At 41.4% G+C, this 16,237-nt stretch overlaps 3 protein-coding genes across 8 annotated transcripts in view; all 3 read right to left on the bottom strand.

The window, feature by feature from the left end:
* Positions 1-8,366, bottom strand: part of trpm6 (transient receptor potential cation channel, subfamily M, member 6) — a 28,225-nt gene extending 19,859 nt beyond the window's left edge. For 2 of the 3 annotated variants that reach the window (XM_042708208.1, XM_031570249.2), the window contains exons 1-10: positions 7,373-8,366; positions 6,843-6,952; positions 6,090-6,169; positions 5,944-5,982; positions 5,522-5,708; positions 5,155-5,368; positions 4,733-4,857; positions 1,306-1,477; positions 811-985; positions 468-591 (exon numbers count right to left, since the gene is read on the bottom strand). In XM_042708208.1, coding sequence (XP_042564142.1) covers positions 468-591; positions 811-985; positions 1,306-1,477; positions 4,733-4,857; positions 5,155-5,368; positions 5,522-5,708; positions 5,944-5,982; positions 6,090-6,169; positions 6,843-6,848 — 1,122 coding nt within the window. In that variant the 5' untranslated portion in view covers positions 6,849-6,952; positions 7,373-8,366. The remainder of the gene's footprint in view (positions 1-467; positions 592-810; positions 986-1,305; positions 1,478-4,732; positions 4,858-5,154; positions 5,369-5,521; positions 5,709-5,943; positions 5,983-6,089; positions 6,170-6,842; positions 6,953-7,372) is intronic. The other variant, XM_042708209.1, reaches the window with a different exon arrangement.
* Positions 8,367-8,436: 70 nt separating this feature from the next.
* Positions 8,437-10,325, bottom strand: wu:fa19b12 (uncharacterized protein LOC560551 homolog). Its single transcript, XM_042708212.1, has 2 exons — positions 9,753-10,325; positions 8,437-9,371 (listed from the first exon to the last, which is right to left on the bottom strand). The coding sequence occupies exons 1-2, from the start codon at positions 10,134-10,136 to the stop codon at positions 9,213-9,215; spliced, it is 543 nt and encodes a 180-aa protein (XP_042564146.1). The 5' UTR covers positions 10,137-10,325; the 3' UTR covers positions 8,437-9,212.
* A 98-nt stretch (positions 10,326-10,423) lies between these two features.
* Positions 10,424-16,209, bottom strand: carnmt1 (carnosine N-methyltransferase 1). 4 transcript variants are annotated; one of them, XM_042708211.1, is made up of 9 exons: positions 15,746-15,878; positions 14,397-14,520; positions 13,677-13,872; positions 13,189-13,355; positions 12,953-13,093; positions 12,324-12,502; positions 11,998-12,111; positions 11,791-11,894; positions 10,424-11,098 (listed from the first exon to the last, which is right to left on the bottom strand). In XM_042708211.1, exons 3-9 carry the CDS (start codon positions 13,704-13,706, stop codon positions 10,913-10,915), a joined length of 921 nt encoding a protein of 306 aa, XP_042564145.1. In that variant the 5' UTR covers positions 13,707-13,872; positions 14,397-14,520; positions 15,746-15,878; the 3' UTR covers positions 10,424-10,912. The 4 variants fall into 4 exon arrangements, 3 of the variants coding, with proteins under 3 accessions (XP_042564145.1, XP_012685843.2, XP_042564144.1); XM_012830389.3 differs by lacking the exon at positions 14,397-14,520 and having other exon boundaries at positions 15,746-16,187; XM_042708210.1 differs by having other exon boundaries at positions 14,397-15,858.
* Between the last annotated feature and the right edge of the window lie 28 nt (positions 16,210-16,237).

Genomic DNA, 16,237 nt, shown 5'->3' with positions numbered 1-16,237 from the left:
TCTGGTCTAAACATGCTCTTGTACATATGCAGACTAAGTGGCACCTAATAATCTTAGTTACACACACGCAGAAACACAGAAAAGCCATGTTCCTGCTTACATAAGTACATGATTCATATAAGGTAATTAATAATACAAGGCACTTGATTATTATATTCTTAAGTCATTAACAGTGTTTGGAAATTATCTCCATCAAATGTAGAGTTTTGTAAAACTTTAAAGTAGCACATTAGAAAGGATCAGTAAATTCTATATTGCTATATGTGTAATTACATTTTCATTTTCATTACTTCTATCAATTTATATAAATCGATTTATAGAAAGTGTGCGGTGGGTGAAATGACTTGTTGTTTACATCAGCGAGACTAAAAGATCAAATAGCCCTTCACTGAATGTACTTATGTATTTAGGTATTCACTCCTATTGGGTATGTAATTATGCAGGTGCACTACTGCATGCCTACGTACAGCGTCCCTGTGGCGCATGCAGTGCATGAGGATGCTGTAGAGTTCACTGGCTTCCCTCCTGCCCATGGTGAAGGTGTCCTGGATCCTCAGGAGGAGATCATCCTTAATGTCCCTGTCTATCTGTCTACACACACACACACACACACACACACACACACAAAGAAATACACTTTAACATATTACATAGGATGTGAAACACATGCATTTGATACACATCCAAACACATCAGCATACACACACACACACGCACGCACACACACACACACACACACACACACACACGCACACACACACACAATATAAATGAGCAGCACACAGATAACATGGTGGGAGCATGGATCACCTGTCTACAGCAGTCTGTTTGTGCACGAATGCCAGCAGATCAGCTGCCCTCCCTGTGCCCTCGAACACGACGACGGGCACCGGGGGTACACTGGTCACATACTCCAGGACCAGACACGGAACTCCTGGACCCCCCTCTACCACCACACACACCACTGGAACACCCTGGCACAGTCCTGACAACACACACACATGTACGGAAACACACACAAACACACACACACACATACACACGCACATACATGCAGGCACGTAAACAGACACACACATGCACGCACGCATGCACACAGATACATTCACATGCTGGGCTGCAGAAAACTTGAGGTTGCATTTCATGCACCAACAGACATTTGCACAATTGAGAATGAAGCAGAAAAGCCCATTTGCTCACTCAAGAGAATGAAGCAGAACTTTGCATATGAATCGTGTATCCATACACACACTCTCGGTGTTAGCCTGCCACCGTAGTGGTTATGCATATAACAAACACACTCACTGGGGTGAATCTTCTGCGAGCGGATGTGGCGCTCGAGTCGTTTCCTTAGATCCAGCTGTCCTCCACTTTTTCCCAGAGTGCCATCGTCCACGAGCAGGAAGTGGGAGTGGAAGCCATTTAAACATTCCCGCTTACTTAGTGGATTCCCCACAGTCTGGTACGGCTTGAGCACCTGACACAGGAGAGTACGACAGGTAAGACAGGCACAGCAATGACAGAGTACTGTGTTAGAAGTTAAAAACTTCAGGGCATGAAAGAGACCAAAAAGCGTCACTCCTGCCTAGTCTGCCCACACATCACCAGGGCAGCGCGCAGCACTGAGATCACAGAGGTCCGGACCTCAGACCTCCATGTTTATTTCTGAGCAGAATGCAATACTCCAACCCAAGCACTTGGTTAGAATAGTTGGGTCGTTAAGCTGGGCTATTACTCCCTGATTACCCTCCGTTTTCACCAAGATTTTTGGGACGTCAGGGTTTTGACTTAGAGATGGAGTAGCAATGTTGACCCAGCACTTGCTTTAGTTTGTACTGTAATCCTCATGAATGTCTTGTATGGGCCATTCTACTGAATTGGTGCAAAGTGTGGTTTTCATTGTGAAAACCTTCAAGAAATATTTGTAAAAATACTCTTCAGAGAAGGGAAGGAAACACAATCTGAACAGGTTAATAATAATACTCTTTTACTATAGTGTATTACTATGTTTCGGTAGTGACAATTTTTGGGAGAGGAAAAACATTCCAACACATTCTGAAAATACAACATAAAAATTGACGGTTCTTTTCCTAGAAATGTGTGCTTTAGATATGGTTCAGTATACAAACGGACAAAGTTTTGAGAATAAAACATACAAATTTTCAAAATATTTCCAACCTGACTTTGCACCAATTCGGTAGAATGGCCTGTATACTGTATGTACAGTGCCCTCCACAATTATTGGCACCCCTAGTGAATAAGAGCAAAACAGGCTATGAAAAAATATGTCTTTGCTGTTTATCCTCTTGGTCTTTCACTCAAAATATTCACAAAAATCTTACCTTTTCATTATAGTAAAATTATTGAAAGAAAAAAAAACTGTTGACATTAAATAAATATTTTTCCCCAAAACATGTGTGCCACAATTATTGGCACCCCTTAATTTAATGTTTTGTGCCGCCTCCCTTTGCCAAGATAACAGCTCTGAGTCTTCTCCTATAATGTGTGATGAGGTTGGTGAACACATGGCACGGGATCTGAGACCATTCCTACATGCAGTATCTCTCCATATCCCTCAGATTCTGAGGTCAAAGTTTGTAGACTCGGCTTCAGCTCATCCCACAGATTTTCTATGGGGTTTAGGTCGGGGGACTGTGATGGCCATGGCAAAACCTTTATTCTGCGGTTGGTGAACCATTTTTGTGTTGATTTTGAGGTGTAGTTCGGATCATTGTCCTGCTGGAAGGTCCAACCCTGGCCCATTTTAAGCTTCCTGGAAGGGCTGTTAGGTTTTCATTTAATATCTGATGGTATTTGATGGAGTCCATGTTACCATGTATCCTAACAAGATGTTGAGGGCCTTTGGAAGAAAAACAGCCCCACAACATCAAAGATCCACCACCATACTTCAAAGTGAGTACGAGGTGCTTTTCTGTATGGCTATCTTTCTGTCTACACCAAACCCACCTTTGATGTTTGTTGCCAAAAAGCTTTATTTTGGTCTCATCTGACCATATAACTCGTCCCATTGAAAGTCTGACTAACATTTGGCAAACTGTAGGCACTTTAGTTTTTTTGTTGATTGACAGCAGAGGCCTTTTTCTGGCAACCCTCCAAAACAACTTGTGGTGATGTAGGTGGCGTCTGATGGTAGTTTTGGAGACTTTCTCACCCCAAGACTCCACTAACCTCTACAATTCTCCAGCTGTGATCCTTGGAGATTCTTTTGCCAGTAGAACCATCCTCCTCATGGTGCGTGGGATCAATGTACACACACGTCCTCTTCCAGGCTGATTCTTAACATCTCCTGTCGCTTTAAACTTCTTAATTATTTTCATGATAGTGGAAATTGGTATTTTCAACTGTTTCGAGATTTTCTTGTGTCCATTTCTTGATTTGTGCAGCTCAACAACCTTTCGTCGCACATCGTCACTGTGTTCTTGGGTCTTTCCCATAGTGATGAATGACTAATGGAATTTGGCCTGTGTCACCTCATATTTGTACGCCAGTGGAACAGGAAGTCATGGTTGACCTCTTAAGAGTTCCTAATCAAACAGGTGAACTTAAAAATGTAAAACATGACTGGAAATATACTTCAGTTAGATTTAAATAATAAGATTTTTCTAGGGGTGCCAATAATTGTGGCACACATGTTTTGGGGGAAAATATTTATTCAATGTCAACTGTTTTTTTTTCTTTCAATAATTTTACTATAATGAAAAGATAATATTTTTGTGAATATTTTGAGTGAAAGACCAAGAGGATAAACAGCAAAGACATATTTTTTCATAGCCTGTTTTGCTCATATTCACTAGGAGTGCCAATAATTGTGGAGGGCACTGTATGACTGTCCGAGCTGCCGTCCATGTTGATATTCCATTTTAGTGTATTGCTGATGTGGGTGACAAGACATTTGAATGGGTTGGTTATAGCTATGGGTTCTCCTGAAATGTTTATGGGGGTTTTGGGCAGGGGGTTGTGCCTGAAATCTATGATGAGTGCTTGTGTTTTGGATGGGTTGAGCTGGAGGCTGTTCTCAACGCACGAAGTAACTACTTGAGCTACCAGCTCATGTTATCAGGCTTCGTTATTGTCCAATTATGGTTGTGTCGTCGGCAATTAGTGCAATTGGTCTGAAGTCGTTAAGGCAGGAGATCTTGGTTGATTTGAACTCATTCTTGAAAAAAAAAAAAAAATTCTGTTCACTCCACCTGCACTAAACACTTCTTGTCTTGCTATCCTATCTGTACCAGGTAGTCTTTGTCTACAGTACACAAACTTTTCTGGCCCTCTGTATTTCAAAAAACAAACAAAGAAGCTGAGTGACTTTCTTCTAACTTTTGCTATCAGAGCAATTTAAAGCAAAACTATACAACAATTTGCCACTTTCTGAAGTATGTTTTAAGGCAACTAGTTTTGCCGTCATCTCCTGATTCATTTGAATGGTATATGATTATGCGAACAACAGATAAACAGACACCAGGTAGCATGTTGAGAGGGCTGTTGGTGCTGTTTGCAAGGTTTCTGCATGGCTTTTAGGTAGTTAGCTCGCTAGTTTTTGGCCATAACTCCCTACTGCTCCCTAACAAAGTGACATGACAACATTTAAGCTGTCTCATCTACCAGTTTGGAGGTATAAACAGAAGCAGAGCCTGCCCCACTGTGAGGTACAACACACTAGGCTCTCATGCATGACAAGGATATGGATCCCTACACGCCATGTTGAACTCACATCTTTTCCTATAAGGTCAGTGTGGTTCTCAATGGCTCCCCAAGGTGTGATTCCAACAGCATTTCTCTTGCGCAAGTCGTGGGTGCCATACTCTTTCATGGCTTGTCCAACATACCTGGACACACCTGTAATGCAAGGACCGCCATAACAGTCACTTCAGAGATACACAGTCACAGCACATCCACAAGAGGCAATTCTACAAGAACATATGGTGTGAATCCCTTATTCCTGTATCCCCAAGCATGGCATAAGCAAAATCCAAAGTCATAATTTCAGTTACTAACAAGCAGAAATAAACTGTTCCCCCAGTGCACTGAAAGTGAATCCTAGATGGCTTCAGCTGATGCAACCTGACTGCAAAATGATTGGATGCAATCTACATCGTAACATACCTTTGCATAGCTTAGAAGATGACCCCTCACCTGTGTTGATGCCATCTGTGAATATCCAAGCCCCCGTGGTCTCCGCAGCTCGGATGAGCCCTTTACAGAAAGCCTGTGACACCTTAGGGGGCAGAGGGAAGTTCTCTGCTCCGCCGTGGACGGAGATCACCAGCTTGGGCAGCTCCATCTGCCACTCCCTCAGCATCAGGTGTGTTAGCTGCTCTGCTTTAGTGTTGCACGACAGTCTCACGTACTGCAGGTGTGACCACAACAGCCATGAGGCTACAGCACTTCCGGTGCATAAGGGTAGTATGAGGTTTACATACCACCTCTTACTTTTTTTCAATCAATCAATCAGAATGGACTAAAATATCTTCTCATTAACCAATATTCATCTTTCACTTACCTTGGCCCTACATGACCTCTTTGCGCTGTCCTGGAAGTCGATAGAGCCAAAGGCATCTGTCGGACTTGTTTGGGTGTGGAGCTCTACGGACCACTCCGCAGCATCTTGAGCTAGCTCTGCCCGGGTGAGACTGAGGCTCCTGAGTGGGAATGCCAAGTGCTCGCCTATGAGCCTCCCACAACAGCACCTGGTGAAGGCAAGAGAATTGAATCAGGGAAAAGATCTGAATTACAACCACACAAAAATTGGTTTGTTTGAAAAGGGATTCAAAGTATGGTATTTAGAAAATGATCATGGGGTTCAGGCTTTGGGCTCTGTAAAGCATATTGAGACAATGTATTTTCTTAATGGAACTATATAAATGAATGGAATTGAATTGATGATGCTCAAGAGACCATTACAAGAATGACAAATCGCTGTACCTGATAAGATTTTGGCACACCTGACAAACTGAAAAACATCTGCAAAAATAAAGAAAAAAACATTTTACCAGAGAACAAAGTAGCGAACGCTACTGCTTGTTGGTGTATTCTGTTGTATGAGACATAGTATAAAAAGTCTACTGGACCTGTGGGTGTCCCGGGATGCTGGAAGGAACTTCACACATTCTCTCTTGAAGAAAGTTTCCTCAATCCAAGTTTTACTAGCCTTAAGTAGGAAGAAAAATATCAGAGAAACAATTAACTTCTACAAATTCCGTAATGGAAATGATCAACCCATTCCTCATTACATTATTTTCCCTTTCGCTTAGTATAGGAGTAAATAGGATGGCAGAGGAAACCACTGTCTGTATTCTTTTCACAGACATGTTCAGTCTGTGAACATGTCTTAGATAAATATGTGATTTTGATTTATCGATTACTTATTACTATGCAATGGCAAGCAGTTTACACTACTATGATTCTACTGACTTTATTGTTGTCAACACCTTTCCGATTGGGAGATTCAATCGATCATTTTTTTTTGTATGTGAAGAAAATGGGATAATTCCGTGTAGCATAAAAATCCATGGCGCTAAAAATACTACGTGATAAAATGCATACGAAATTATTCTCCGCTTTACCAAATCTCCAGAATTGCCTTGGGTGTCCACAAATAGTTCAGAACTTTGTACAATGAAAGCATTTGGGCATTCGCAGGAAGTATACACACATACCCTTCCTGGTATTGCACGGCAGGAATTACGCATTCAGTATCTGTATAAACAGTCTGTATAAACACCCCACCCACCCTGATAGACATGAAAAACTAGGCTAAGTCTAGTTAGAATTTGTTGGGAGACAAGGATAATGACGAGCCCAAATAATTAATCACTACATACCGGCATCACTGCGTTCACTCATTCGGAGAGAGAAAGGTAACAGTGCTTTAATGTGATGTGTCTGCTTACACTGCTTGACAGGTACCTTTGGGAAGGATCACATTTGAAAGCTGAAAAGACGAGAAAGGACAGCGTATATGCTCATTCAACAGCTTCGCGACAGGCAAATGTTATGCAGCCTTAAATGCCTTATTTAGACCAATAGAAGACCGCTATCCAAAGAAGTCTTTGAAAAAGTAGTTTTTCCTGTGAACTGATCTTTACTGATCTAGATAACATTTAGTAAAGTATGACAACACTACAACACTCCTCTATTGGCAAACACTGTAACCTCCTATATCCCCATTTGGGGACACTCTATTGTATCAATGTGTAGGCTACTTTTTGCGTTAAACTAAAAAAAAAAAAAAAAACATCTAATAAATCTGTCATAAGCATATATGAAATCTTTCATTCTACCAGTGATGATATTACATCAACATTTGTATACATTTCTGCTGCATTATGTCTCACAGAATTCGAGCCATTACCTCCATTTGTCACGTCTACTGTAGCCTACATCTCTGTCTACATGTCATGAATTTTGCCAGACTCGAATGTCTCTCTAGTGCTGCATTGTAAACTGTAGGAAGGAGTGGGTGGGATTTTCCGATAAAGTGGCGTCACTCCAGCACTTCTGTGGGCTGGATTTAAAAACCCACCTAAATCAACACCAACACATCTCCATACATCTTCAATAAAAGCTATTCATAAAAACATCACTACATGGCGAAGGTAATGGAGTTTAAACCCACGTGTCGTAATAGCCAATAATGAAAGTTTGAGAAAACTTAAAGCATCATAGCCTCAAGTCATGTTGATGCCTGTTCTCCCTCTATAATTTGGAATAATTTCACCTGCTGACGTATAATCAGGGGCATATGTTAAAGAACTATGGGGAGTTCTGGGAACACGTTGTGTGGCAAATAACTAACTAACTTGATAGGCTATGTCCCAGCCACCTATCCTCTCAGGTATGGCAGTGTTAACAAACACGAATACAGCACGAGTTCTAGTTCATCACATTAAGCTGATCAACTTTCCATTCATGCTTGTTTAAAAACTGCCCGCACATAAATTAAAAGGGATAGGCTATGTTATATTTCAATGAAACTATCTTATGAAACCCGCGTAAACTGTTCTAAGATCTCTTCGATGCATATTCTACACTGATAGTGCTATTTTGTCTATATCTGTTTTAATTAACACAAAGACCGCGAAACAACAACAAAACACTTTAGAAACCTACCATGCAGTTTGTTCGATCACGCCGTATTAATGCTCTGCGCGGGTCTCTCACCTCAGCGTTGGATAACTTATCTGGTGTAAGCTCAATTATCAACGTTCAAAGTTCATAGACCGCAGCTCCTTCATCAACCCCCCACCATATAATAGGCATTATAAATAATTGCTGTAAAATCCCAAAGACTATGAAGGCCATGTGGGAGCCCAACATTGAGCATAAAACAAGCAAAGATGCGAGAAGGGGGGGGGGGGGGCAAAATATATGAAACAATAAATAAAGTAAATACTCAGGAGACAAAGCCCAAAAATGTATAGGAAACACAAATATTTAATTGCCAAAAAGCAATTACTATACACATTATGACAGTGGTGGTGGAAGTTCACACAGAATTATCTTCCATGTAGGCTGATCACTTTCAACTATCGTAATACTAATACAGCAAGAAAACACCTAACTGAACAGGTACAAAGGGAAACATTCACACATGTGCCAAAAAATTACATGTTATTGGGGTACACAGTCCTACTCTTACTCCTCAGTTTGATTGCAACAAATTAAGACCTATTTAAGGCAAAGCATTAGAGCAAAAAAGGTAATTATATGATTTAGATGACACGGAAACTCCCCTGACAGCCTATGGCAAATGGCCACTCCTGACCATATATAAACTAACAAGCCCCATAACGAGGGCAAAAGACTGACCGCATCTGGACTCAAATACCCAAAAAATCCAGTTCACCAGAATAATGCAAAACCGCCATCAAATGACATAAATTTTACTTCAGAGAAATTCTAGGTGAAACTCACATAAGGTGATTATAGAGTAACAGTGCATACAGCGAATGTTTAGTGAAGTAATTTGTTTAGGCCTGTGTTTATACACTGCAGATATCCTAGTCTTCTATGGGACTAGACATTCACATATCAAGTCACCTGTTTGTGTACTCAGAGAAAGATAAGTACTGTTTGAGTGCACAAGCCTTCGAGCTCCGAGATGCACTCAAGGTCTGAACTACTACGAAACTCAGACATCCTCTTCTCCCTTCCTTCTCTTTATGAGCCTACACAATGACGACATTTCTTCTTCATGTCTCCATAGATTCAACGTCTCTGGTGTATTGTGTTGCTGTGGGTCCTGGAGACTTGTCGTTCTGCAGCAAAGACATGTCAAGCTGTGGCAGAGGTGCTCTCCAGAACTGGAATGTGTTGAAAGTAGGTACATCCTCTACTGCTTTTTCTGACTCCTGGAAACACAAAACAATCGAAACATTCCTGTAAAGATCTCATTGTATGAGCATAGTGTAAAAAGTTTACACTAACTGAGAAATAAAAACTGCACATCTGATGTATACGCCTATCACTACTAAGACAACGGGAATGATTAGCTGTATCAGGTGTGTTTAGAGAAGCCACTGATGTTTTCAATCACGTAAAGCAGGGCCGCAGGATTAGGTCTTCTCAGGAGCAGGACTGAAAACCTGACACAGGTCTTCAGCGACACCATGCGCTTTACAATACAAATGTATTTGCGTTCACATAACAGTAACTCTCATAGCCAATGATTTAACGTAAGCTAAATATCAGTTAAATGATGATGAAAAGTATAACAAATACTATTTAATTACATTTCGAATATATTCGGCCTCGTGCAGCTGGTTCTCCTCGCGTGAGCGTTTCTTTGATGCAACCTCCTGTGCCACAGACTGCGACTGCACGCCTGCCTCCCGGAACCTTCCAGAATTGTTCTCATTATCAGTCAAGACTGTCCAGCTCGTCTTGCTTTGAAATGACTTCTTTCGCGGTCTAGACAATTCTTGAGTTTCTCTGTCATCGACATAATTTCTTTTTCTGCAATGGTTACTGAGGAAGGAGAGCAACGACGAAGCGTCTGCGTCTTGGACAACTCGTATACCTGGTAACGTCGTATCGTTGTTGCACAGAGACTGAAAACACAGTCTTTTATGAGGCGAATCATGATGCATTACTCCCTCTGCCCTCCTTTTCGTCATGTGTGCAGCACACACACGCCAAATCAAATTTCCTTTGTAACTGCACTTCAACAACTACCAAAGGCCGACCTATGTGGCGCGTTTAAAACCATAAACTGATGTCGACAGCTTTTTTTGTGTCGTCACTTTCCTGCGCCCACGACCTAACTCCAAGGCTCCCCCTAGTGGAATAGCAAGAACAAGTAAACAATCCAGCGATGTACGCCCAAATAACATGTATGAAATTGAATGATTCGAGTTTGCTTAAAACCGTATCTCCAAATAACTTCAGAGGATGAAAAAATAAATATATATAAAAAACTTTTCGCTTTATTGTAAAGTTGCCCCATGATATTCAGATAAAGTACAGAAATCCATCCAATGTCCAATTGTATATTGAAGGGTAAAATATCCAGTGGTGACAAGCTGCTCCCAACTATAAATCAGCACCGTGAAATGTCAACAAAGACTATTCCCAGGCCCAGGGATTCTCTGTGGGTAGACTAAGAAAATAAATAAACACTGGCAGAAATATGTCCCCCAAAAAAGTGTGCAACACTTCAAAGGGAGGACAACATAAAAGTGACAAGAGGCACCTAAACGTGGCATATATGTCCTTAGAAGCGGAGAAACGGCATTTGTCAAATGCAATGCAAGTGTCCGTTTTAATGGCGTCATAAAAGATGATTTTTGCTGTCCGCGAATCACAAAAGCACGAGTGGGAATCAATGGTTTGTGCTTTAGAGTTACAACTTTCTAGAGCACTGTGATTCTCACGACATTCAGTCAGTGGGATGTCATGTGGTAGTCTGGTTCCTTCCTTCTGTCCACTGTGGCTCCCCATGGTGGCCCTCTTCCCCATCATGCTGGCCATTGCACAGGTGGACTGGTTTCCGCATCACAAAAAACACACAGTCATACAAGTACTTGAGCATGGAGCGATCGTTCTCCGTGTACGTTGTGGGGACAGATTCTCTCTCCATCTGCAAAGTTAAACACAAAAGGAAGATCATGACACTTTAAAGCCAACTGCGGGTAACCTCAAAATACACATAAGTCGAGCCTTACAGGATGACATCAACTTGCTGCAGGGAAGCAGCCATAAATCTAGAATTATATTCCTCTGAAATTTAGTAGGCTAAAAAGTGCATATGTTTAATAACAATATATTTTCTACATCACCACACAATTACACCTTCCTTTATGATGCCAATTATGTATATATATCCATTTACATATTTTCAAATATGTTTCATTCAACCTCCAGCTTTACAGGCCCCTGACAAGCCACAGACAAATGCATTTTATCCAGAGAGATTAACAAGAGGTCATCCAAGTAAGTAAGAGTAAGAGTAAAAGAGCTGGACATTTTATCTGGGTTAGAAAGAGTGCAGTCATCAAAAACAAGAAGATTTTAAGTGCTACTGCAATATCTTTATTAGTTGCAACTCATTGACCCACATCTGTAGTAAAACATGTGGCAAATACATTCCACTAACATCTCAAGTACGTTTGGAATTATCCACTAAAAGATCCACAATTAAGGTAATCTCTTTTCTTATTTGCAATGCAAAAAATTTAGACTAACTGAAAAATGGATGCAACTTTATACTCACTCTCCTTTACCATCTCCATATGATTAAAATATGTAACACTCAAGAGACTCAAGATTTACCTCCAGCTCGAATCCATATTTTAAGATGGAAGCCTTTACATCTTCATAGCTCAGCTCAATGGAAAGTTCATTCGCCATATTTTCAAAATGGTACAGTAGTGGACCTGAATGAAAGAATGCAAATATACTTCTCAGTGAATCAAGGAAGAAATTGGCATTTTTAACGAAAATAATTTGAATTTCTAGAAGTCATTGAAAGAGACTCACCTAAATTGATCCACACCCCACCAGGTTTCAGAATGTTCCAGATAGTCTCCACATAGTCAATAACATTATGGGCAGTGTCGATGAAGAAACAGGTGGCTATGCAGTCCCAGGCATCTGTGAGAAAATAACAAGTATTTCTCTGTAAACAGCCCCAGAGGCATGAAACAAATAGGTTAAGGTGCAATGCAGATCCTAATTTACACATGAAATAGTTGTTGATGAATCAGTTGTTTCTTTCAGCTTTAGCCCAAGCCCCTAAAGAATTGACAGATGTAGCACTGGAAAAAAGCTGTCCGTCATGTAAATACAATGTGGGGGTCACTCACCTGGTTCAGTGTACACTTCCTGGAAGTCTCCCGCCACCATGGAGAAGTTGGAGTTTTCCGGAAGACTCTGGGGGTTGATGTCCGGGAAGGTAATGGGCCTAATCTGGTCTGAGGACCTTTTATTATTGCTGAACTGGTGCAACCAAGGGTACAGGGTCATAGAGTTCTCCTTCTCACACCTGAGAGGGAATGCAAAGGCTGGTCTTAAGACTGGCAGATATACTAGCGCCTCCCACTGTTGTGCTGGTCCTGCCTGCCCTCTTCTGGCTGTTTTCAGGCCAGTCAGAGTTTTTGAGGATGGACCAGTTCACCCACATCTACAAAGGAGAGCACATCGCTCAGACTTCAGAAGAAAAACACACAAATGTGTTCATGCAGAGCTAGCTGTTGAGGGGAATTTTAGTCACGTGCGTTGGATTCCCTGAAGGTCAGTGACAAAATGGTGGGCATGATGCGTCTCAGTTTGGCTTGAGCTTTGATTACACTCCAATGTCAACAAATTATGTAGTGCGATATACCTAGTAAAAACAGCCACTAGGGCCTGTGTAAATAGCCTATTTTAAGAGCATAGTGTATAATTGCACATCGTAAGGTACATTAATCATTGAACATGGTAGGTGAAGGGTTACCTGTTGAGCACAAAATGGGAGGAGAAGAGCATGAAGAAGCTCCACTCATTCCCCTGGCAGGAGTAGCCATGGCGTGCGATTTCCCAAGCTAGCCGACCCAAACCAGCACCAGGCACCAAGACGTTGACCTCGGAAACATCGCTGGCAACACAAAGCCGTTTACGGAAACACTTAACGTTTGCACAAAAAAAAATTCAGATTCAAATGAACCTTAACACTGTTTCACGTGGACGCACCACTGGTCTGGCGGAAACTGTCTCTGTATCTCATCGATGAGTGGTTGGTAGCAGGAGTCTCTCTCTGCCTTCCCGGTGTCGCTCCAGTCCCGTACGAACTGCTTGATGGTGGATTTAAGCTTGTCCATGTCAAACGTGGAGGAGGGCTGCATCTTCCTCTGATCGTCCTGAAACAGGGTGCAGCAGCAGGCAATAGTAAACTAAAGCCATGTCTTACAAGATGCCTTGAATGCCGCTAAAGCTAAAAATACACCGGTAATCAAAAAGAGTTCAGAGGCGACAAGTCATGCTGCAGTTCTACTTCACTGGCATACTGAGCACACACTGATCACAGGCCATTTCAGATTTAGTTGCGGTCAGAGTGCATGTTTGGCACCCTGTAGACCCGGGTTCGAGTCTGGGTGGGGTGACTACGCTCTCCCTTCGCTACATGGTGACTTAACTAAAAAAAAATAATAATAATAATAATAAGAAAAAAAAAAACTCACATATTCACCATACTCCATGTTTTCAAACATGTAGACGCAGTTGTGGATGATGGCCTGCAGCACTTCCTGGTTGTGGTCGACACAGTGACGGATCTTTTCCAAGTTTGGCAGAAACTGTGGGAGAAGTTGCTGATGGTGCTGTGGAAGGAACCGGAACTGCCGTTCTGCCCGGTTCACCCGCTCCTGCACATGCACTCTAGACACAAATGCGCGCGCACGCGAGAGAAAGAGAGGGGAGAAATTAAACAGCAATTATGGGGATAAATAGTATAAGAAATAGAGAAGAGAAGGAAATAAAATTCCAGAAGACATATCATCCTCAAGAGGCTTTAGTGTGGTAGTAAAAACTGCAAACACCTAGGTGGACTTTGCTTGGCTATACACCAATGTTCACTGGGGGTGTTTAAATATTTAACAAACAGGTTAATATAGGCTACCACCTATTAGCATCCTAGCAAGCTTTTATCAGTACCAACTGTCCCAGAAGGCATAAGGTCCGTGAACCACTGGGCACTACACCAATGTTCACTGTGGGTGTGCACAAACATCTGTGATGCACTGCCTAAAAGCTCACATGAATGAAACCAATTACATTTCATTAGCACCACTTTTAGCTTCATCTAACTGGCATACACGCCACCCATACGATGTGCACTGGCAACATGTGAAGTCTTGAAGACTCTCATTTTTGTGTGAGTGCAACTATACTAGTGGTCGTACCTTACATTTCCCTCAGGATTTATTAATTCAGGTCAAGCCAAGCTCATTTAATCTCTTGAATCCCACCCAATTTTGCTGGAGAGTTTCCACATTGGACACATGTCTGCCTTTTTGTATCCTTAATCTATATGCCGAAGAATGGCAAAATGGGAGAAATAATACATATAAAACAGGGATATTTTTAAACAGCTGATGTGATAGAAATAACAACACAAAAAATAAGATAATGTATACACAGTCTCCATATAAATCAGTTAGGCATTTTGGTAGGCAGCGGCGGTATACAAAACAACCCCACACGTTATGATCTGTCTTACTGAGCAGGTTTTCACAGTGACTCACTAGTGATTAATCACTGTTCAGAAAGTATGATGCAACCTACATTTAAAAAGGTAAATAATTTGTTTTCCCAACAAAGAATTACTTACTAAAAAGACAAGCAGTAAGCTAGTGAAAGTGGAGAGGCGTGAAACAGATTTCATTTTTAAAAGATCTTCAAAAGGACAAAAACCCCATCTGACAAACCCACCCGAATCTGAAGCAAACGGAACCTGCCAAATCCAATTATGGATACGACATCTCGTACTCTCTTAAGTAAAACTTATACCCATTTGTGTGGTTGCATGGAGCACAATATGTTCCACCTGAACAATAAATTGTAAATCACTGCTGAGCAGTTGGGGGCACACAATTTTCATTTTATAGCCTTCGCCAAAAATGGTAATTTGATTGACGAGACCAAAATGCTTTTGGTTAAACACTTTCGTTTATTGCTGCTGAGATGCAAAACTGATCAGCAGTCAATCACAGATTTCCTTGCAGTGACAACACAATGGCAGGTGCCACAGAGCGTGTAGATGAGACTAGCTAGCTATTCCACCTTCACATAGAACAACATTTTACAATGTCGCTTACTAATGTATCGATAGCTACCAACCAAGTTCTGGTCTGGGTAGGTTAACGTTAATACTCAGATGTTTTTTTTAAGGATTCCTTGTTTTACAGAGTGTGTTATATTCTTATCATAGTAATAAAACAGTATCTAATCTTAAAGCGTTAATTTTCTATCGACTAATTTACAGAATGACCAGGCTACTAGCGATCTAGCTAGCTAGCCTAACAGTTTTGGAAGCCGTCACAGCCAGAGACGTTACTTGTCACAGCTGTCCAAGTGAGCAACGTGAAGACTAATCGATATCTAACCACCTCTAGTTATACTTTGCCAACGCTTTTGACAAACGTTGTGCTAAATTGACATGTTCTATCCATCTAATTAAGCTAGCTATCGACTTCATATTCTAGTTAGCTAGCTAGCTACTTATGTGTACAAGAAATTGCAGTAACGTTACCTATAATATCTAAATGCATCGATAACTTTCCAAAAGTGCTGCCTTTCGAGTCTTGTTTCCTCTTCGGGTGAACATTTAATTCGTTCTTGATAAAAATGTCCTTCTTCTTTATCTCCTTCCCCAATGTTTTCAGCCATGGCAGAAAATCGCCAACAGCAGCCACTTTAGTGCTGTAGGCTTAAGCAATCGAAAATACCGCCTGGTGCATGAACGCTGATGGATTTCAGCATGATCGATTGACTCGTCACCAGTGGGCTTTGTTGTGAGGGGTGGTTCAGAAGCGAAGATGGCCTCAACCTATATCGCAGTGCGCTCTCCTAATGAAACAGGTTTACATACCACCGATTAGCATCCTCGCAAGCTTTGATAAGCGCAAATTGTGCTATTGTTGGTGTTTATAAGGTTTATGCAGGCCTTTAATTTACTCCTTACTGCTACATTTTTATCTAGTGAGAGATAAACACATGGGGCATTTTGAGGATGGCACACAAG

Source organism: Clupea harengus, chromosome 7, assembly GCF_900700415.2.
Source record: "Clupea harengus chromosome 7, Ch_v2.0.2, whole genome shotgun sequence".
NCBI lineage: Eukaryota > Metazoa > Chordata > Actinopteri > Clupeiformes > Clupeidae > Clupea > Clupea harengus.
The sequence above is the reverse complement of the archived record's forward strand: the minus strand, read 5'-3'. Positions and strand labels throughout refer to the sequence as shown.